Genomic DNA, 21,225 nt, shown 5'->3' with positions numbered 1-21,225 from the left:
TGTGGCCTAAAGACACCGGGGTCAGGCTATAGACCTTGGATAGGACTCCCACCTATTCCAGGGAAACTGGGGAGGAGTTTGGTATTTGGGGCCATAATCGGGGAGGTCACTCTACCCCCAGCCATAGGAGATGCCCTCCCTCAAGTATCTGATCCCAGGACTAGAGCTGGGCAGAGCCTTAGGTACCTGGGGCACCCTACCCCTAGTTCTCCCCAAATCAGCCCTGATGGCGCAGCAAGTCCCCTTCCAACTCCTAAGACCAGGAAGCAGCAAGACAGATGAACCCACTTCCCAACTGGAAGAACTGAGACTTCTCCCTACTTCCTGGGACGAGATCCAGCTTTAGGGCTGTCACCCATTACCCAGCGGGGCCCTGGGTCTAACAGATCATGAGGCTGCCACCCATCACATCAGGGAGGGGTGCTGGCCTGCCCCGTCCCTGCAGTTGGGCCAACTCAGTGTTTCACACTGAGGGGTCTGCAGCCACACAGGCCTGGGTCTGAGTCCTGGCTCCCGTCCTTACTAGTTGTGGTCCTGGGCCAGTCGCTCAGAGCTTCAGCTGGCTTGTCTGTAAACAGCAATAATGACACCCGCCCAGCCCAGCCTCGCAGCTTGTTGTGACGATGGAACGAGCCCTGCCGCTGAAACCATGGTCATTATCATTACTCATGGCATTTAGAGACGCAGGGCATCCCAGATCACCTTACCCGGTGCTCTCATTTGACAGATGTGGAGATCGGTGCTTGGAGAAGGAAGACAGCTGCCCAAGGGCCCCACAGCAGGTCGGTGGGTGAGCCAGGGCTAGAACCCACACCTGCAGGCACAGCTGCCACCTGTCTGTGAAGGCGCTCCGAGGGCAACACACTGTAAGCCTGGGGAGACCTTTGCCCCACACTCCTGGTCTGCCCCTTCCATGCTTGGGGTCCTGGGGATCGGGCCACAGAACCTCCCCACTGAGGGAGGTGAACCCAGCCTTGGTACCAGCACCTCCTTCATTTGCCAGCACCAGCCATGAACTACGTGGGGCAGCTGGCAGGGACAGTGTTGGGGACGATGAAGGACATATACCGAGGCCTGAACCCGGCCACGCTGAGCGGTGGCATTGACGTCCTGGTGGTGGAGCAGGCGGACGGCTCCTTCCGATGCTCGCCCTTCCACGTGCGCTTTGGCAAGCTGGGCGTCCTGCGGTCTCGGGAGAAGGTGGTGAGTGCTGGCCAACCGGGGACCACAGCAGGGTGGGCTCTGAAAGCCAGGGCAGTCCCAGGAGAGACCTAGACCTCCCTCAGGTAGGGATCTGCACTCTGGACCAGCATCTGTTCCTTTGCATTTTCTCCAACAGTTTTGGGTTGGTTTGGGGCTTTGGGTCCAGGAGGGTTCCCATTTTCCTGTGGGGGCAGCTCAGTGGGGCAGTCCTGGTGCCGGGGCCATCTGGCCTGGCTCCAGCTTCCTAAGACCTCCCCTGTGCATTCTGGGTAAGTCTCGTCACCTGGGGAAATGGGCGCACACTCTCATCTACCTGGTGCTGGAGGGGAGATGCGGGAGAATGAGGTAGGAGCTGATATCAATGTCCCACGGCCAGGTACGTGGGAGGCACCCGACAGGTTAGCTTCCCTCCCTTCGGAAAACTGCGTTGTCTTCTCTGGGTCCAGGCAAACATGATAGCTGTTTGTTAGCACTGAGGTTTGGAGTGTGACAAGAGGTTTGGTGGGTCCAGATCCCCTTCACATTGGGGCTCCTGGGAACATGCCAGAATCCTAACAGGAAAGCGTCAGCTTCTGGGGGACAGGTGGTGGTGAAGAGCTGGGACAGACTTTGTGGCTCTCAGCTGCTCTTGGCCATCTCCCAGTACGTTTCTTAACACCCCTGGGGTCTCTCTTTCCATGTCTGTAAAGAGTATGATCGGGTATGATCGGAACCACTACTCATTGTTGCTGGAAGTTTAAAGGGGAGAGTCCAGCTCAAACTCTCCATTCGGTGCCCAGAAAAATGGCCATTTGGACCATTGTTCATGTAGTCAGCAAGGACTCTGGGGGTTGGGGACACAGTGGCGACAAGATGGGTCATGTCTTGTTCTGATGGGGTGTGGCAGAAAGAACAGAAACCAAGGCAAACACAAGGATATGAGACAGTGGTACATGCCAGAAAGCCCAGAGAATGGGGAAATGGTGGCATGGGTGAGAACTCAGTCCAGCCTCTCTGCAAAGGGGAGCCTGAGCAGAGACCCTCGGGGTGGGGGCAGCCGGGCACTCCAGCGGCTGGGGGGCAGGAGTTCCAGCAAGCGCAGTGCTCCGCAGGGCAGGGGACTGGTAGACTAGAGTGTTGGGGTGAGGGTCAGTGGTAGGGACTGTGCACCACCATGCCCCTTTACAGGTAGACATCGAGATCAACGGGGAGCCTGTGGACTTGCACATGAAGCTGGGGGACAGTGGGGAGGCCTTCTTCGTTCAGGAGCTGGAGAGTGATGATGTAAGTACCTTGTGGCACCTGCCCCCTCTGGGTGGGATGTTGGGGCCTGTCACCGACCTGCCCCTGGGAACATCCAGGATCATCTAGGGCTGGCACTCCCGCATGCTCTTGAAGCCTGAGTAGAATCAGGAGGGGGCCAGCAAGAGCGGATTTCCTTCCCAGGGAAAGTTGGGGAAGGTTTCTCAGAAGAGGGCACTGGAGCCGGCTCCCAGAGGGAGAAAAGGACACCTTCCCTGGGCAGCCTGAAAAGGAGGAGAGTGCTGCAGCATGTTTGAGGGGGGCATCAGGAAAGCATGAGATGGATTGTTCTGGATCTCATGCTGGCTTGGTGCAGTTGGAACGTGGAAGGATGACGGATGAGGAGAGAGGTGTATCAGAAGGGAGGCAGAGCCCAACAAAAGCCAGCAGAGCTATTTAGACAGTTTGAGCTGCACAGACTTTAATGAAGCTCCTATTCCTATTCCTGACACCTTGCAGTGGACTCAGATGAGGGGTCACCCCTGTCTGCAAAGAAGGCTCGCAGGCCAGCCTAGGAAACACACATATAAACAACAGATGATGGAACTCTATGGTCATGGCAATGAAGGGCTGGAACTGGGGCTGGAATTAGTCAGGGCAGGCTTCCTGGAGGAGGTGATGCCTCTTAAAGGAAAAGTAGGTGTGGGCAGAAGAAATGAGTAGCCAAGGTCCAGGATTCTACCTGGACAGTGTGGTTTGTGTGGCACCCTGGCCTGCCAGGAACTTCCGGGGGTATGTGCAGTCCCTAGGACCCAGCTGCTGCATCTCTGAACGGGAGCCGGGATGCCAGTGGCCCTTGCGAGCCCATGTTGGCGCTGCCTCCAGCCAGCCTCCATGCCTGTTTTCCTGACCCCAGATGAGCTCACACCCGGGCCCTGGGGCTTGGGCAGGGCCCAGACTGACTGGGTGGCGAGGGTGACCCCCCAGGCTATAGCCCCTGGTCTGTCCCGCAGGAACATGTGCCTCCCCGTCTGTGCACATCACCCATCCCCGGCGGGGACCTGTCCGGGTTCCCCTCAGACTCCCAACTGAGCACAGCCAGTGAGCCCGAGGCCATCGCTGAGGGGGTGTCCTCCACGGGGCGGAAGAAGAGGCTTCGCAGGAGGAAACCCAGGCGTAAAGAGGACGCGGTCGCAGCCAGTTCTAGTTCGGAGGAGCTGGAGGCTGGTGCTGACAGTGAGCTGTCCCTGCTGGAAAAGCCAAGGCCAGAGCCCTCAGGGTGTGTGCGGACCAGGTGGGGGGCTAAGGGCGTGGGAATACCACCCAGGATTCGAGCACTGTTTCCTCTGCTGATGCTCTCTCTGTGACCCTGGACAAGGGCCTTGACTTCTCTGGGCTTCACCTCCCCGAGCCCCTGACACCCAGGGGTACCTGGGCCTGTCCATGACCATTGATTTCCCTGTAGCCCCCTCAGCAGTGTCCAGTCAGAAGGGGAGTCCTCACCACAAGCCAGAGACTTCTACCCCTACTCTGATGGCGAGTGGGGCCCCCAGGCCAGGTGAGAGTCCAGGTGGCCCGCAGACAAGAGACCCAAGGCCAAGGTCTCTGAGTGGTTTCTATTTATATTTTCCTGATGAGTAAGGACACAGAACACATTTAGTTTGTTTACCAGCCATTTCTACATCTCCTATGCCAAGTGTTTATTCAAGTCTTTGCCCATTTTTTTTTTTTTTTTACTAGCTTGTCTCATTATTGTTGGTTTGTAGCAGTTCTCCGTGTATTTATACATTCTGGATCCAGCAAAAGCATAAATATGTGTTACAAATATATTCTCCCCCCCCAGGCTGGGGTGGGCACCGGGGGGTGGGGGCAACAGGCTGGCTTGGGAGCCTCTAAGTTCTTGCTTTTCGTAGCCTCCCGCCGGGTGGGTGCACGTCCCCCAAGAGTGACTCGGAGCTGGAGCTGCGGACCCCTGAGCCCAGCCCCCCACGAGCTGAGTCCCACATACAGTGGGCCTGGGGGAGGCTGCCGAAGGTGAGTGTCTCCACATCAGCCTCCCGTCTCTCTGCCTTTCAGGGGCTTGGGGGTCTCCTGCAGGTCAGAAGTACAGTGACTGAGACCTGGACCCCCAAGGCCTTGTGGGGAGCGGAAGGCAGGCTCTGCACTGTTCACATCCCCTCCCCTCCCCCATTTGTTTGATCGAAGGTGGCCAAAGCAGAGTGGCCTGAGTCCTTGAAGGTCGCTGATGGCAGGGCGGCCGGGCCAGCCTCTCCTCTTCAGGAAGAGCCCAGCACCCCCTCCGCATCTGTGGCCGGTGCAGACCCTTCGGGAACCCTGATCCTGCAAGCAGAGGCTGGTGCCAACCTTCCTCCTACAGACGTGGACCCTCCTGCTCTGGTGGACTCCCCTCTCCCCACTCCCGAGAGAAAGCAGACCAAGCCTCAGAGCCGCAGGGAGACAAGCCTGCCCCCTCCCTCGAAATCCCGGAGCTGGGCCACCCTGGAGGGCCCGGTTGCCACTAGGCAGCCCGAGGGGGGCTCTGGGGGCAAAGGTGAGTGATGGTTGGCCCTCTCCCGGGGCTCTTTCCCTGGCCTCGCCTCACCCTCAGGGTGGACTCTGGTACTTCAAGCACATTTTGAGCACCTACTGTGTGCCTGGCACTATGCTTGGCACCAGCCGTCACAGGCTCGCGGTCAGAGAGCTAGATGAAGCCTGCGTAAGCGGGGAAGACGTGTCATGAGTGACACAGGACAGTCGGTGGGCACGGAGGCTATTTACATCACGCGGCCGGGGAAGGCCTCTCCGAGTGGGGGAGGCGTGAGCTGAGACGCGAACATTAAAGACCCAGCCAAGTGAGGATCAAGGGGAGAGAATTCGGGGCCGAGGGAAGAGCACGTGCCAAGGCCCCGAAGTGGGAGCGAGGTTGCTTGTCTAGGAAGGGAGGCAGCTGGTGTGTCTTGAGTGAGGCAGGGTTGGGGGAGGAAGCCGACGAGATGAGCAGATGCTAGACCATTGCTGGCGCAGGAGCTGGGGTTTATCCGAGGAGTGTGGGAAGGCTCTAGGACTGAAATCAGTAGCTGTTGGCTATATATGGTCATGTAAAGTGTAGTTAAAATTAATGGAAATTAAATAACATATACCACTCCGTGTCTCCGTCACGCTGCATTTCCAGTGTGCAGATAGTGGAGCATGGCTAGTGGTACTGGGCAGGCAGACGGGGACATGTCTACCGTTCCCCAAAGTTCTACCAGACAGTGCTGGTGTTAAAAAACAAGGGGACACCTCGGGCTCATGCTACGAAGCACGTGTTGGGACTAGAGGTGTCCCCTCTGCCCTCAGGCCCCCTGAAGAGAAGCCAGCACCTGGGCCCCAGTGACATCTATCTGGACGACTTGCCCTCTCTGGATTCTGAGGATGCAGCCCTTTACTTCCCCCGCAGGTGTCCGGGTGCTGGGTGCCTGGGTGTCTTGGGGTGGGGGGTCCGTGGGGCCACGGGGGGTCCACGGGCCTGAGAGGGGTGGGCTCCTCCTCTCAGACTCCTTGTAGTCACATCACTGTTGGCCCCTCTGCCCCTAGTGACTGTGGACTGGGGCCCAGGAGGTGGAGTGAACCCAACAGCCAGAAGCCCCTGGGCGACCCCAGCCCCGAACGGGAGCCAGAACCCACTCCGGACCTGGTGGCTATGATCGCAGTCTCCCTCTGTGGCGGGCTGGCTGACGGCCGGGACATCTCCCTGGGTATGTCCGACCCAGGCCTGAGCCCTTCCAAGGATTGGCACTGAGCCCAGGGACTGGGGGAGGGCAGGGAGGCCCCCAGAGTTGGGGGGACAACTGAGGTGTGAGGCTAGGCCGGGCGCCCTTGCTCTTCTGTGCCCGTGGAGCCACCACAGGAAGGGAGGAGGCCTGCTGGGTCCTGGACCCAGCCTGCAGGAGGCCTGAGTGTGGAGTGTGGGGGAGCCAGGAGGGGCTGGGGAAGCGGGTCCCATCGGATATGTCGGCCTCGCTCCTTACTCTCCGCCTCTGTGCCCAGAGAAGTTCAACCAGCACATCGTCTCCTACCAGGACCTCGTCCAAAACCCTGGCCTCCTTGAGCACCCAAACCTGGTAGTGAAAATCAATGAGAAGTGAGTACCAAGCCTGGGCCCCTGGTGGCCCCAGGGTCGCCCGGCCCTCCACTGCCCCGTGGCTGCTGCAGCCCCGACTCTCTGTTCTGTCTCCGCAGGCATTATAACTGGGCTGTGGCCGCCCCCATGATCCTCTCCCTGCAAGCCTTCCAGAGAAACTTGCCCAAGGTAATGGTTAGAGCACCACCGGGCCTGCTGAGGAAAGTGGGCCCAGCCACGGGGCCCTGGGCCAAGAAGTGGAGAGTGGGCAGAGATGGGCCTGGGGCTGAGAGGGGCAACTGAGGGCCCCTGGAGCCTCACCCCATGCCGTGTGGACAAAGCCCCATCCTGGCCTGGCTGAATCCTATCAGGGTTGGTGTTGACTTCAAAGGAGCTCGGGGAGGATGATAACCTTCCACAGGGGGCTTTTAGAGCTGAGAGATGAGGCCTGGGAGACAGAGGGCTCAGTCCTTATCTTACCCAAGGCCCTCTCCGGGCTGGACTATGGGCACTGCTTGCTTGATTGGCCTGCATTCGTTGAGTACCTGCTGTGTGCCAGGCCCAGGCTGGGCACAGTCATGTCCTCCTAGAAAGAAGGTTAATCCTAAGACTCAGCCAGATGAATATGAAATTCAACCGTGAGTATCGGGCAGGAGGAGCTGGGTTGCTTCGAGAGGCTAAACGGGGGTTTTCTGAGTACATGGCCCCTGCAGAGAGCTGGAGGATGAGTAACCTGTAAGCAGATGAGGGGCAGGGAACGGCATGTGCTGATCCTCAGAGGTGGGAAGGAACCTAGTCTTTTTTTTAACTTTTTTTTTAAGATTTTATTATCTATTTGAGAGAGAGAGAGAGAGAGATCACAAGTAGGCAGAGAGGCAGACAGAGAGGGAGGGGGAAGCAGGCTCCCTGCTGAGCAGAGAGCCCATGCGGGGCTCGATCCCACAACCGTGGGATCATGACCCGGGCCGCAGGCAGAGGCTTTAACCCACTGAGCCACCCAGGTGTCCTGGAAGGAACCTAGTCTTTTCAGCCCTTCCCAGAACTTCTACCCTCGCGGACCTGCATCTGCCCCTCCCACCCTGATCTGCAACCCCCAACCCCAATCTGGCCCATTGTTCTTCAGTTAGTTAGACTTGCCCAAGAACGTCACCAACCAGATTTTGACAGCTGGCACTCGGCTGTGTCCTCTGGCTGGCTATGCGTTCAAGCTAGGAACTGAGCCTGTGGGAAGGAGGACGGTTACTCTCCTGCTTGGCTCTCCTCACCTCCCTCACACAGACCCAACCCCTGAGGCCCCTGGGAGACTCCCCCCAGGCTGTTTCCAGCTCAGTGGGGTACCGTGGCTGACCTACCTCCAGGTCATGTCCTCCTAACTTGGGTTCACCTTTCTGTCTGTAGGATGCTGATAGATCTTCTGAGTGGGCCCAGGCCTGGGCTCTCCGGGGCTCCCTAGCCTGAATCTAGTCAGCATCTTCCCCAGGTCACGTTGGCCCCACCAGACAGCAGTGGTAACTGAGAGAGAGGGAGGCCGAGCCTGGGACAGAGTCACTGACCTCGGGGGTTGAAGCGAGCCCTGGCGATAGACCGTTCTTCCTGTTGTGACCTGGTGGAGCCCCGGGGTGGAGCTGGGTGTGCTTCCTCAGCCTCCAGACGTCGGACAGCGCCTTGCTCTAGGGTCAGCCCCAGACTCTGTTTGTGGGGGGCAACGAAAGGTAGGTTTTTGTGGTGCAGGGAAAAATGCCATGGCCTTGATCTGCCCATAGAGCACCGTGGACAAGCTGGAGAAGGAGAAGATGCCCCGGAAGGGTGGGCGGTGGTGGTTTTCCTGGCGACGCCGGGACTTCCCAGCCGAGGAGGTGAGTGGCCGTGGTCAAAGGGTGTGGGCAGCGCAGGCAGGAGGCGGGGCTCACTGGATGTCTGGTCCTCCCGCAGCGCAGTGCCCAGACGGAGAAAACCACGGCCAGGGAGCAGCAGGGGTGAGTCGGATCTCTTGCCCGGAGCTCTGAGGCTGGAGCCGAGCCTCGGGGAGATGCCCGTGGGGGCAGGGGCGGCGCCGCACCTCTCCCCAGCTATGGTTCTTTGTCACTCCTCAATCACTTCTACACCCTTTCTTTGTTTTGAGGAATGTCCCCGTTTCACAGATGGGAAAACTAAGGCCTAGAGCTACACCAGAAGTCCCAGAACTGGGAAACGGGTAACCCAGACTCCTGGCCCAGACAAGGGCCTACTGCCTTACAGAGGGGCAGGGCCTCCCCTCTTTGCCAGGGGCAGGTTGACCTTGCCTTCTTCACTTCTCAAGTGACCAGAACACCCAGGCTTGGGTGGGGGATGACCAAGGGCAGGTCAGCTGAAGCCAAAGCAGGTGGGATGGGTAATAAACCCTAAGACGCACCCTGAGGTTTTATAGGAAAACATCTCCGAGGCTGTCCTGGCTGTGTGCTGAGGGCCGGGATCCCTGGGTCTCCCTGCTCCAGCTCTGCGGCCCCTTTCTGGGTGTATACTGCAGGCCCCCCGTCCCCCCCTCTCTGAAAGTGGGGGCACCTTGGGGGTTTTCTGATCCTCTGGAGGGGCAGAGACCGGCACCAGGTTCTTTGTGGCCTGGGCTGAGGGGTGACGGTCTACCAGGTGTGTAGGGCCTTGGCTAGGGAGAGTGGCCTGAGAGCCGGGCTGCCAGCAGGGGGAAGACTGATGTCCTGAGTAGTGAGGATGAAGCCCCGGAGAGCCCTGTGATCCTGGAGGCCCCCTCTCCGCCGCCCTCGCCTCCCGCCTACACTCCCACCTACAAGAAGTCCCTCCGGCTCTCCTCCAATCAGATCGTGAGTGTGCAAGGCTGTGTTTGGGGCGGAGGCCCGGGGTTGAAATAATTCAGCTCCGAGGGACTTGAGTTTCCCAAAGCCCAGAATCTGTCCCCTTGGCAGTCTCCCTGGCAGCTTCCGCTTCAAAGCCTTGGGCCAAGGTCTCGCTCTACGCACGAGTCCATTTCTTTGTTGGATGTCTTATGGGGAAGGTTTTCTCTAGGCCGTCTTAAAGGATCTACCTGCGGTGGGTTGCCGGCTCTGGGTCAGCTCTTGGAGGCCACTTTGAAGGAATCAAAGGCGGATACAGCCCCTCAGATTTAGGCCATCCCTACCCCCAAGTCCTGTCTTTGAGCTTAGTCCCTGGCCCCCAAGTGGGGCTCCATCAGGGAGGTACAGCCTGGTACAGAGCAGCCACTGTCTCCTTGGTACCCCGGTGTGACACCCACCTTGGGGCCAGCCAGGGCCCAGTAGCCTTGGTCAGCGGCTGGGCTGAGAGCTGCCCTGATTCTTCTCTAAGGACCAAGGACAGGGCTAGGTGTCCCTTTGGAGGATGTCATATGTGCCCTAGCCCCAGGCAGGAGGCTTCCTGTGAGGATCTCCAGAAGGTCCCTTCTGTGGAGTGGGGTGTCTCCGTGCCAGGAGCGGTGCCCAACTTAGGGTTGACCTGAGCAGCGTGGGTGGGAGTCACGGCCTGTGAGCTTCATCCCGACGGGGCAGGAAGGGAGGTGAGGACTCTTGTGTCTGGGCCTGAGCAGGCCGTGACCAGCACGCCACACCTCCTCACTCCCTGAGGCCGCCCTCTACCCGTCCGGATGTGTCTGCCTGTAGCTCTCTCTGGTGAATTCAGGCAGGTTCTCTGAGTCGGGAGGAAGAGGGCAACGGGAAGTCTGTGGGGATCAGAGACCACGGTTTGCGGGGGGTGAGGGGTGGACATGCCAGGCTGTGACAGATCACAGCTTCCCCCCAACCCTTTGCCCGGACCCAGCGGCGCCTGAACTTGCAAGAAGGTGCCAATGACGTGGTCTTCAGTGTGACCACCCAGTACCAGGGCACCTGCCGGTGCAGGGCCACCATCTACCTGTGGAAGTGGGACGACAAGGTGGTCATCTCGGACATCGACGGGACCATTACCAAGTGAGGCCTGGTTGGCCAGGGGAGAGAGGGAGGGCCTGGGACTGGCCTCCTTTGTGCTGGGGGAAGGGGACGTCAAGAAAGGCCCTCCTCCACGAGGGCTACGTGGGGCTGCCTCCGAGCGACCCCTCTTCTGTGGCTGTAGGTCGGATGCTCTGGGCCACATTCTGCCCCAGCTGGGGAAAGACTGGACACACCAGGGCATCACCAGTCTCTACCACAAAATCCACCTGTGAGTGCCTGGGCTGGAGCAGGGCCCCAGGGAGGGAATGACAGGATGTCTGAGGCCACCATGGCCCTTGGCCCGGAAGCCAGGCTTGGGGACCCACAGGGAAAGGAACCCTGGGCATGTCCCTGGGTGGTCTTCTGTTCTCCCATGAAACACTTGTCTCCTGTTGTTTGGTCTCTGAGTCAACTGCTGGTCTTCATGGTGGAGGGGAGGCCTACAGACCTGCTTAAACCTTTGTCCGTGCTGGGCCTTGGGATGCTGTCCATACTCCTCCCTGAGACTGAGGCCACCTCTCCTTGATGTTTCCCCTAAGTCCTCTCCCTGCAAAGGCCTCTGGGTTTGAAGGCCAGAGCCCTGGGGTTGGGCCGAGCTGGCCAAAGCCAAGGGGGATGGGGATGGAGAACCGCTGGTCTCTGACAGCTCTTGCCACTCCCACCCCCCGTCTCCAGAAACGGGTACAAGTTCCTGTACTGCTCGGCACGGGCCATTGGCATGGCTGACCTCACCAAGGCCTACCTGCGGTGGGTGAGCGAGCGGGGTTGCGGCCTCCCCAAGGGCCCCATCCTGCTGTCTCCCAGCAGCCTCTTCTCCGCCCTCCACAGGTTCGAGCCCAGGGGCCCTTGCGGGGGGGAGTGTGACAGGCTCCTTGCCTGTTCAGGCCAGGCCGGCATCAGGCCTTGCTTGGGTGTCCGTTAAGTCCAACCCCATGTCACCTGACCCTGCCCTCCTCTGATGGCCCCCCCTCCTCGGTTTCCGTTCCTGCCCATGGCCCCGGCTGCCCCAGGGAGGTGATTGAGAAGAAACCAGAGGTGTTCAAAATTGCCTGCCTGAGTGACATCCGGCAGCTGTTCCTGCCCAACGAACAGCCCTTCTATGCTGCCTTTGGGAACAGGCCCAACGTGAGTGTGTCCCCTCCTCCCCGGGCTAGGCCGCCTCCTCCCTGTCCCCCAGCCCACCAGCCCCTCTGTGTCCCCCATAGGATGTCACTGCCTACCGGCAGGTGGGACTCCCTGAATCTCGCATCTTCACAGTCAACCCCCGGGGAGAGCTCATCCAGGAGCTCGTGAAGAACCACAAATCCACGTGAGGCCTAACCCTGTCATGGGTCCCCCAACGCCCTCCCACACCCCCATGCCCCAGCCTCTCCTTGGGTCTCCGTTCCACCCCGGGCTCCTGGTGCTGGGGGGGGGGCGGGGGCGGAGGGGACACACAATCTCTGCCTGCTGTGATGGGGACGGGGGCCTGGCGGCTGCTCAGGCTCCCAGTGCTGACCCTGTTCTGCCCACAGGTATGAGCGGCTGGGCGAGGTGGCTGAGCTCCTCTTCCCACCTGTGGCCCGTGGCCCCAGCACAGACCTGGCCCATCCTGAATACAGCAGCTTCTGCTACTGGCGGGAGCCCCTGATGACTGTGGACCTCGATGCCCTGCCCTGAACCGGCCCCCGCTGCCCCCTCCTCCCTGGCCAGGCCCAGAACCGACTGGGAGTCCCCGGGAGTGGGAAGTTGGAAGCTGGCTGCCACAGGGCCGGTCCCCTGAAGGGCGGGGGAGGGGCTGAGGGCTTGTTGGCAGACACAGAGGCCCTCTCTCCTCGCTGTCCTGCCTCCTGCCTTCCCCAGCTGATCTGTGGGAGGCGGGCTGGCTGCTCCAGGCTCCTAACTGCCCTGTGGCAATTAAATGATGGTGACCTCAGCCCTTGCGGGATTCTCCATGCCCTTGACGTCCCTGTCCCTGTCACTCCAGCACGCTGCCTCGACCCCTGATGGGACAGGGAGAAGATAAAGGCCTGTGAGGCTCAAGACCTGTCTGCCCAGGAAGGGGCTGGCGGCAGTGGTGGGGCGTGGCGGAGCAGCATCCGGACGGCATGGACCGCACCCTCTGAAGCCAGACCCTTGCACAACCCCGGGCCCTTCCCACAGCTCTGGAGCCGGACCTCACTGCTCTCCCTTGTCCTCCAGGATCTCAGCACACCCCAGCCCTGGGAGCTCAGACATCAAGGAACGGGGATTCCAGAGCAGTGGGAGGGCTGAAGGTGTGTGGCTCCCCCCAGGCCTCGCCCATACCCAGCTGCTGTTCCCGCTCCTCTGAGCACCTCCCCGAGGACACGGCCCCAAACCCTGCCAGGGCGGGGGAGGGGGGGTGTGCGGCGGTGACCTGCTCTCCCGCCCTAGACCTGGCCAGTCCAACCAGCGCCCACACAGCTGCTGAGCGAGCTCCTGCCCGAGGGGCTGTAGGAAGCCGGGCTGGCAGCCCACTGCAGCCTTCCAGCCTAGTGTCCTTGGGGAAGAAAATACCTTTAGACGGGCTAAAATCTTTAATCCAGGCCTGCCGTCCCCCAACAGCACCACAGTGGAGGGAAGAAACCAGAAGGCAGGTACAGAGACCTGGAACATAGCACAGGAAGGCCTGTGTGGCTGTGGGGAAACTGATGCCAGGAGCCTCAGCAGAGACGGGCATCAGGGTCTCTGGGAGCTCTGCAGGTTGCATGAACACTGTTTTCAGGTTGTCTCTTGATGGTGTTGGACCTGAGTTTCTCACCACTTAGTGAACACCCAGGTGGGACTGGGGTTCTGCTCGGATGCTGTAGACTGAGGCCTGGAGCCCTTTTTCTCCCCTGGCTTTCTGTTCAGAGTCTGGCCTCGTTTTAGACCATGACATCTACTCTCTGGAGATAGGCCCTAACCTGGGGGGGCGGGTGGGCAGGATTCCCCCCAACATGGAAAGGAGAGGAGGCTGTGGGGACCAGAGGCCCTGAAGCATCTCTGGGAAAGAGAAGGAAAAGGATAAATTGATGTGGGTCTCGAAAGAGATGGTCTGGGGCCGGTCCTTTTCTCAGGGAATGTACAGCTGCCTAAGAAAGCCCTCACCCAAGAGGAGGGTCAAAAGGAATAAAAAGAACTCTCAGCTGAGTCTTTGTGTTTCTGCTCTGTCCAGAAGGACCAGAGGATGGGGAGAGCTGGAAACCTCTGGTCCTTGGTTCAGAAACTGTATCCACAAAGCTGCCAGGTATGAGGACAGTGCCAGCGGGTGCCACCTTCCTGCAGAAACTGAGCCCAGATGGCTGGGGAGAGAAGTCAAGGAGGCAAGAGAACCAGAAGCCTCCACAGGGTGGGGGCTGTTGCCAGGACCAGGGGAGATGCGGACAGGTGGCTGGGCCTGTGGGTGTTTGTCCAGGTGCTGCCCCTGGTGTTTTTGCAGAAGAGCAACGTTCACATTGGATTGTGAGGTCACTCAGGTCCGCCCTGGCCTTCAGGCGTGATGTCCTCGCCTTGACCACGATCCTGAGTTGTCCAGTTGGTATGGCACTGAGTGTTGATTTTTGTGGCTGGAACAGTCCTACGGAGCTGGACCACGGCTATTCCTTCCACGGCCTCTGAAGTGGTATCCATGCTGGCCCAGGGAGGCTGGGAGTCGCTGCTGGACGAGGCTAGGCTCGAGAGGTATCCCCAGGGTTGCTGGGATCCAGGGTTGGGTTCAGTCTGGCCTGCCTAGTCAGCTGCCTGGGGCCGTGCCTGCTCGGCCAGCTGGGCCCTGCAGTCCAGGAGGTCATCCTGGAGGCGGGCGATGTCCTGCGCATGCTGAGCCATCGTGCGATTCAGCTGGTCCACGTAGCCCCACAGGCCCTCCCTGGGCCGGGGCGACTCGGTGGGCAAGCGGTCCAGGCCTGCCGCCAGTCGGCCCAGCCTCCCACACGCACCCTCCACGTCAGCCACCCTCCGGTCGAAGTGGCCCAGCACTTGCTGCAGTTCCTGGGCTGTGTCCTGGCAGCGGCTCAGCCCGCCGGCCACATCGGCCACGCCGGCCTTGAGTCGTTCCAGCTCCCCGCTCAGGCTCAGGACCTGCCTGTGGCCAGCCTGAAGCCGAGAGCCTTGGCTGCTGACCTGTTCCTGGATGGCGTGGACCTCAGCCTCCACCTTGCGCTCACGCTCGTCCAGGGAGGAGTTGGCGGCCAGGAAGGCCTCCGAGTACTGGCTGACGGAGTCGCTGAGTCCCGTGAGGGACTTGCTCACGGAGTTCAGGTTGACCTTGAGCAGGGTGATCTCGCCTTGAAGGGAATGGCCGGTCGCTTCTGCCAGCTGCTCCTGGACCTCGGCCACGGTGCCGTTGAGCCGCCGGAGCAGGGCGGCGTGGCTGGCCACCTGGCGGAGGAGGGCCTCGCTCCGGCTCTGCCAGGCCTTCACCTCTGCCTCGAGCTTGTCCAGGACGGCTGAGGTGGTGCCGGGGGTGCACGAGGTCTCCAGGGAGACGAGCCGTTGTTCCAACACGGCCAGCTCTGTCTGCACCAGGGGCCGGGCCGACCTGCCTGGGGGGGCACTCTTGGGGCTCAGCTCCCCCACCAGGGTCACCAGGCGCTCCTCTAGGTTCCGCACACGCTCTTCCAGCGACGTTCTGAAGCCGCCCGCCTCCCAGCCCCCCTCCTCTGTCCCCAGGCAGCAGCCTCGCCCTCCACCCTCCGTCCCATTGAGGGTGTCCAGGCCCTCCAGCAGCCCATCCACATGGCCATCGAGCATGGCAGCCGAGAGCCGCTCGAGCTCGTCCCTGGTGAGGGGGCCGTGGCCCCTCTGGGCCTCAGTGACCGCCTGCAGGTTCCTCTCGAGGTTGTCCACGCGGGCGCTGATCAAGGCCAGCCGGCCGCAGCAGCTGCCCCCGCCCGCCGCGCTCAGGCCCTGCAGTCTGGTCCCGAGCTGCGACAGCTCCCGGCGCAGGGCTAGCTCGCGGCCGTCCAGGCTCTGGTGCAGCCGCAGGCTGGCCGCCTGGCCCTCCTCACACCGCTGCCGCACCTCCTGCACCCGCAGGTCGCAGGTGCTCTGGACGCCCTGGAGCTTCTGCTCGAAGCCGTCCAGGAGGCTCCCCCAGAGCCGGTGCAGCCGTCGGTCCACGTACTCATCCAGCAGCGCCAGCGACGTGAGCGGAGACGGTCGGGCGTCCCGCAGCCGCTGCAGGTGAGCCTCGTGGTCAAGGGCCAGCCCGTGCACCTCGTCCAGCAGCTGCACTTTGGTCCGCAGCGTGTTGCTCACCTCCGTCACCTTGCTCAGGATCTCGTCCAGGGGGGGCGGAAGTGGCCCTCCGGCTCTGTCTCTGGGCTTCACAAGGCCCTCGGAGATGACCCCAAAGCCCACAGGGGCGGCAGGAAGCCTTGGACTACCAGTCATCCTGTTGGGGTCCTCGTGGCCATCCAGCAGGCCACTGAGGGTACCGTACGCTTGGGTCAGGCGCTGGACGTCACCCTCCAGGCGTTCCAGGCGCTCACCAAACAGCCCGGGGCCTTTCCTTCCTGGGAAAGAGGAGGAGAGAACCCTAGGGCCCTCACTGGCCCGTCTCCCTCCAGCTGTCCTGTTGCCAGGCCACCGGAGAGAGCGTCTGTTCCAAGCTGACCTTCCCACTGAGCATACAGCTCTCAGCTTTGGAGGGGACGGGATGCTCTGTGAATTCTGTGAGCTCTGTCTCAAGCCCAGTGCGAGAGACACCCTCCCCAGCCCTGCCAGAGCTCAGCCTGCCTGGGTCACCCCCCTCCGCCCCACCAGCCCCAAGAAACCTATTCACCTGGCAGGGCCTCTGTGGGCCGACTCACCGTAGGGGCTGGGGGCTGCTGGGCCAGAAGAAGGCAGCCGGGGCCCTGGGCCCAGCTGCCCTGAGGGAATCTGGGGCTCAGGCTCTGGCTGGGCTGGGGTGGCCCCGTGGTCGGTCAGGTGCTCGGGGCAGCCTTCTCCCGTGAGGCCAGGGCAGCAGCGCCAGGCGAGGTCTGTCACAGTCTTGTAGCCGACCTTATATCTGGGTCTGAGCACTGTGCGGTACCTGGGCCAGGGAGGGGGGATGGGGCAGGACCCTGTACTTGCGGGCTGAGGCTCCGGGCTCCAGGAGAAGTTCTGGATTCCCCGCCCCCCCTCCACACTGCTGCCAGAGTTTTTCCTTTTTCTGCGCATGAGGGGACAGGATGGTGGGATGGAGATGGGCTTTGCAGAGAGAGTCAGAGAAGGGTTGAGGAGCAGGTGCAGGTGAAGCCCCACCCCATCCTGTTTGCCTCAGAAGAACACTAGCAGGGATCTAGCCCCAGTGTCCCCAAGGCCCATTTGGACCCCGTTTAGCTCACGTTGCCATCAGAAATCCCGCTCTGGCTTTGGCTTTTACCTAGAAGAATCCTGACACGACCTCGGCTCCTTCCCTATGGGTGTGCAAGGGGGTGCCACCTGGGAGTTGGGGTGGGCAGCTCTTCTCAGGGTGCTGGGGCCACTCTTGGTTCCCATCAGTTCCCTTCTTTCTCTCTACCCCTTCCTAGTCTACTCTGGGAACTCAGCTCTGGCCACCCAGGCCGGTACAGGGCGCCTCCGATTCTGAGCACAGAAGGGAGGCCCAGGGGTGTGGGTCAGGGCTGGCCAGGGTCACTCCCCACCCCACCCCCCAGCCACGTACCTGTTCACCCACTGACACACTGGAGTAAATGGGATTGCTTTCAGACATGCACTTGGACGTCTCCAAGTACAGACCTGGGCATCACACCTGTGCACCATCCCGCATGCCCTCACACAGCCCCGGCAACTTGCCTTCTGGCCCCTCACGCTTGGCCTGCCTTCTCCACCGTCCCCTCAGCCCGACCTGGGTCTTCCCAAGGCCCCTTTGGCACCACGGTTGTCAGTGTGACCCTCTGCCCTCTCTGATCACCTCCAACCCACATTGCTTCTACTGCTACTTCCTTGCCTTGTCCTGTGTGTCTTCTGGGAACCCTCCTGTGCCCCACACTGTGGGCCCTCACCTGAACCTGCCATGTGTCCTCCCTAGCCCTCTCCAGCCGGCCTGCATGGGAGTCCAAGGGGCTACACCCTCTTGTGGTGCTGCCTGTCACTCTGGGAGGAAGGCAGGCCTGGGGCTCTTGCCCAGCAGCCCTGAGTGGGCCAGATGGGGGTGCACTCACGTGACTGTCCCGGGGCACTTGGGCCCCCATCCACACTGTCGGTACTCGGCCTTCACGTAGCTGTCTACTCCCTCCTGCAGGACACAGGTCACGTTCCTGTGCAGCACGTAGGCGCAGAGGGCCCTGCAAGCGGGAACAGCGGGCATCCTTGGACTATCCGGCTTTGGCTGGGCGTGTTGAGGATCCTATACCTGCCTTCCTCATCTGGGGCCTCCCCAGGGGACCAGATCCCTATCTCTCTTCTCTCCCTTCTCCTTGTTCCTAGGAGACCACACTCTCATCCTTACTCCCCTGACTCCTTGGGAAATGGTGCCATCTTGTAGGTTCCAGCCCACCCACACACACAACCTCTCCATCTTTTGATCCTGGTTCTTGCTCTCCGATCATTTCTTCTGCTGCCTTTTCCAGGACCCCTGCTCTGATGCACCAGGCTGAATGTCATCTATGGGCTTAGCACTCTCCTGCGGTCCAATTCAGCCAGCACTCCAGCTACAGCCCCTCACTCACCTGACTGGGACCAGTTCCCAAGCCACTGGCTACTAAAGACAAGAAACTGAGGCCCCCAGAGAGGCAAGAGCCACCTTCACAAGCTACAAGGGCTGGGGCGGTAGTGGCCTGGCAAAAGCCAGCGGCCAACGGGCTGTTATTGGGCTCTGGGGCCACAGGCGGGTCCAGGACCCAGGAGCCACCACCAGTTCTGTGGCCCCAACATGCTGGAGTTCCCAAAGGGGTGGCTAGGGTCAGGCTAACGGGGGGTGGGGGCGGGCTGCAGGGCGCTGGGCTCCCATCTCCTACCTGGAGGGGCAGAGGAGAGAAGGGGGGGGCCCGCGCGGGGCAATGCATGGGGGAGTCCCGCGTGTGCCTCGCGCGGGCGGCCCGCCCTCCTCTCCCTCCACCTGGTCCGCTGCGCGGGGAGTTTGCACACAGCGCAGCTGGAAAATGTTACTTCGCTGGAAAGGTTTCCGCGGGCACTGCCAGGTCCCAGCCGCCGCGCCAGGCCCTCTCGGCTTATTTTTCTTCGCCGGTCCCGCAGCCTCCCGGAGCGTGGGGCGCCCGCCCCGGCCGGGGCTCGGCCTCGGGTGCCCGGCGCCCCCGTCTCCCGCGCGCTCGCGGTCCGCGCAGGTGGGAACGCCGCCCGGGCCCCATCCCGCCCCCTTCCCGCCCGGACGCGGCCCGCGCTTACTTGTGCGGCCCCGGGCGCAGCCGCGGGCGCCATCCCGTCGTGTAGAGGCTGTAGCGGGGGGCACCGGGCGGCTCGGGCCGCGCGACCAGCGGGGTGCCCTTGGCCTGCGCCCCCGAGAGCAGCGCCGCGACGGCGCACAGCCACACCGGCAGGCGGCGGCCCATCGCGGCCCGCGGCTCTCCACCTGGCCCCGCGCGGGGCCCCCGCCCGGCGTCCCCCCGCCCCGCCACTCGCCCTCCCGCCCGGGTCCCGCCGCCGCTCGCGGCCCCCGGAGCTCGCTGGCCCGGCCGCCTGGCGCTTCGCAGCGGCTGCGTCCCGCCGAGTGGCCGGCGCTGCTCGCGCCTGGGGCCGCCGAGGGGAGGCGGGAGGCGGGCTCTGCGCAGATTAGCATAAACTTGGGGCCGCGTCGCTCGCCTCCGCCGGCCCCCTCTCGGGCGCCAGCCCCCCGCCCCAGCCCCGAGCCGACGCCCGAGGGGCCGCCTGCAAGCCAGAGGTGAAGAAGGGAGCAGCCCCGGGGTGGCAGGAGCGCAGGCCGTCGCGCCCTGGGAGGCCCCGAAACACACCCATCCACCACGGTCGCCCGCGTGGTCGCCCGCGTGCGCAGCGGAGAAGCGCGGCCAGAACCCCCTGGGCTCCAGAGGAGCGGCCCCCCACCCCCACCCTGCACCGTACGCCCCGCACCCCGCACGGCTCTTCAAAGCCCTGGCGTGCGGAGAGACCTAGGCCCAGGCTCGGCAGCTGAGATGACCCTGTTTGGGGGCGCCCCAGCAACACCTCCGCAGCCACCGCCTTGAAACAGGCCCCAGAAGGTCCCCGTTGGTTAGCTGTGCCTCCTCAGCCTGGAGGTGCCCAGGACAACTGATAACTAACTCTGGGGCGACCCCTCCCCGTGGCATCTTCAAGTAACCCTCTGCTGCCCAGTCAGGGGCCAGGCCATCCCTCTGGTTCCCTGCTGGGGTCCGTGTTTTCCATGTCCCGGGAGCCCCAGAACCCCATCGCCTCTCCAGCCAAGCAGCAGCTGCTCTGCTTCTGTCCGGGCAATCAAAGCTCTTAGCCAGCTGGACCACAGCACTGGCTCCTTATCAGCCCCCGGGGGCAAAGCCAGCCTTTAGTTCTCTCTCACAAGGAGCTGCTGCTAAGGCAGGCTTCAGCCATATTTCCCTTGCGAGACCAACTCTTGGAACCCAAGAGTTGGCCTTCACCCTCATTTTCATTCAACATCATCTCATGGTGTTGACTTTCTAACTTGCAAAGAGCTTCTTGAATCCTGATTCTGTCATCCCACAGGGGCGCGTTTCTTCCTGGCTTTGTCCCATCGATCGGCCCAAGTGACGGCAGCCTTCTGTCTTTACCTAAGTAGCTGACTGATGTGTGGAAGTCACAGAACTCCCAGGCATACCTGGAGAGACCCTTTCCTCCAACCCGAAATGTGAATCCACACCCTCCGGGTAAAGCGGCGATATGAGGGTGTAAATGGGGACAGCTCTGAGACTCACATCTGTGCCCCCTGCCCATTCTTAGCCCCAGTGGCTCGTGGGTCCCTGGTGGGGGAAGCAGACACCTGACCAAATGGGCTGACTGTTCCCCGGCCTCGGCTTTGGAACACATGCGGAGGGGATCCAGCTCCCAGGCGGGGAATTTCCTGGCTTATTTGTTTCCTAGGGCTGGCGTAATAAACGATCATAAACGTGGTGGCTTGAAACAACAGAAATTTACTCTCCTGTGATCCTGGAGTCTAGAAGTCTGAAATCAAGGGGTCAGCAGGGGCACCCTCCCTCCGCGCTCAGGAGGAATCCTTTGCCTCTTCCAGCTTCTGCTGGCCGCAGGTGCTCCTTGGCTAGGAGCTGCTCACTGCATTGTCTGCTCTGTCTTTGGGTGGCCCTCTGACTTGTGTGTCTACAGGCCCTTTGTCTCTGTGTCTCGGTGTCCTCTCCTCTTCTTGTAAGGACACCGATCATTGAACTTAGGGCCCAACTGAGCCTGTCTGACCTCATCTTAACTCATTACATCTGCAAAGACCCTTTCTCCAAGGAAGGTCATGTTCTAAGGTTCAAGGTGGATGTGAATTTGGGGGGGAATAATATTCAGTCCACGACAGGGTCCCTGAAAGCTGGTAAAGGGACGGACCCTGGTGTGCTGTAGCATAGCTATGCAGGACTTACAGAAAGGTTAAGTAAGAGAGTTTGGCAGAGGAGAGTAGGCTCTGTCCAGAGGGTATGGTGCTCTGGGAGAGGTGTGGAAGGAGCCAATTGGTAAGGGGCTTCCCCTGTCTGCTTCTGGTGACCCACCTCACTTTAGCTAGCTCAAATGGGTTTCTGATGCCAATCAATGATGTCTAAGACAACTTTGGTCCTTTGCCACAATTCCACTGAATGTGCTTTTATATTCTCCAGCCTCTAATAGAGATGTCCTTCTGCTGGGGGCAGGATACACGGTATCCATAACATGCTC

General features: G+C 61.3%; 2 protein-coding genes across 5 annotated transcripts in view; one reads left to right on the top strand and one right to left on the bottom strand.

The window, feature by feature from the left end:
• LPIN3 (lipin 3) overlaps positions 1 to 13,590 on the top strand; it is a 42,627-nt gene extending 29,037 nt beyond the window's left edge. For 2 of the 4 annotated variants that reach the window (XM_044263028.1, XM_044263027.1), the window contains exons 2-21: positions 728 to 866; positions 1,004 to 1,203; positions 2,371 to 2,466; positions 3,438 to 3,703; positions 3,890 to 3,982; positions 4,338 to 4,458; positions 4,630 to 4,975; positions 5,764 to 5,863; positions 6,001 to 6,161; positions 6,454 to 6,547; positions 6,646 to 6,715; positions 8,290 to 8,382; positions 8,459 to 8,502; positions 9,201 to 9,342; positions 10,310 to 10,458; positions 10,601 to 10,687; positions 11,134 to 11,286; positions 11,469 to 11,583; positions 11,664 to 11,767; positions 11,973 to 13,590. In XM_044263028.1, coding sequence (XP_044118963.1) covers positions 1,012 to 1,203; positions 2,371 to 2,466; positions 3,438 to 3,703; positions 3,890 to 3,982; positions 4,338 to 4,458; positions 4,630 to 4,975; positions 5,764 to 5,863; positions 6,001 to 6,161; positions 6,454 to 6,547; positions 6,646 to 6,715; positions 8,290 to 8,382; positions 8,459 to 8,502; positions 9,201 to 9,342; positions 10,310 to 10,458; positions 10,601 to 10,687; positions 11,134 to 11,286; positions 11,469 to 11,583; positions 11,664 to 11,767; positions 11,973 to 12,117 — 2,571 coding nt within the window. In that variant the 5' untranslated portion in view covers positions 728 to 866; positions 1,004 to 1,011 and the 3' untranslated portion in view covers positions 12,118 to 13,590. The remainder of the gene's footprint in view (positions 1 to 727; positions 867 to 1,003; positions 1,204 to 2,370; positions 2,467 to 3,437; positions 3,704 to 3,889; positions 3,983 to 4,337; positions 4,459 to 4,629; positions 4,976 to 5,763; positions 5,864 to 6,000; positions 6,162 to 6,453; positions 6,548 to 6,645; positions 6,716 to 8,289; positions 8,383 to 8,458; positions 8,503 to 9,200; positions 9,343 to 10,309; positions 10,459 to 10,600; positions 10,688 to 11,133; positions 11,287 to 11,468; positions 11,584 to 11,663; positions 11,768 to 11,972) is intronic. The other 2 variants (XM_044263029.1, XM_044263030.1) reach the window with 2 other exon arrangements.
• Positions 13,591 to 14,169: 579 nt separating this feature from the next.
• Positions 14,170 to 18,938, bottom strand: EMILIN3 (elastin microfibril interfacer 3). The gene is made up of 4 exons (XM_044262313.1): positions 18,775 to 18,938; positions 17,592 to 17,714; positions 16,254 to 16,477; positions 14,170 to 15,956 (listed from the first exon to the last, which is right to left on the bottom strand). The coding sequence occupies exons 1-4, from the start codon at positions 18,936 to 18,938 to the stop codon at positions 14,170 to 14,172; spliced, it is 2,298 nt and encodes a 765-aa protein (XP_044118248.1).
• Positions 18,939 to 21,225: the final 2,287 nt, after the last annotated feature.

This window comes from Neovison vison, chromosome 8 (genome assembly GCF_020171115.1).
Source record: "Neovison vison isolate M4711 chromosome 8, ASM_NN_V1, whole genome shotgun sequence".
NCBI classification, from domain to species: domain Eukaryota; kingdom Metazoa; phylum Chordata; class Mammalia; order Carnivora; family Mustelidae; genus Neogale; species Neogale vison.
This window is presented reverse-complemented; position numbering and strand designations above follow the sequence as displayed.

Excerpts from the sequence above, each read along its gene's own strand:
- EMILIN3 (XM_044262313.1), bottom strand. The coding sequence starts at position 18,938 with ATGGGCCGCCGCCTGCCGGTGTGGCTGTGCGCCGTCGCGGCGCTGCTC. Across the intron at positions 16,478-17,591 it reads AAGTGCCCCGGGACAGTCAC|GTACCGCACAGTGCTCAGAC; the intron begins GTGAGTGCACCC and ends TCCCTGGCCCAG. Across the intron at positions 15,957-16,253 it reads AGCAGCCCCCAGCCCCTACG|GAAGGAAAGGCCCCGGGCTG; the intron begins GTGAGTCGGCCC and ends CCTCTTTCCCAG.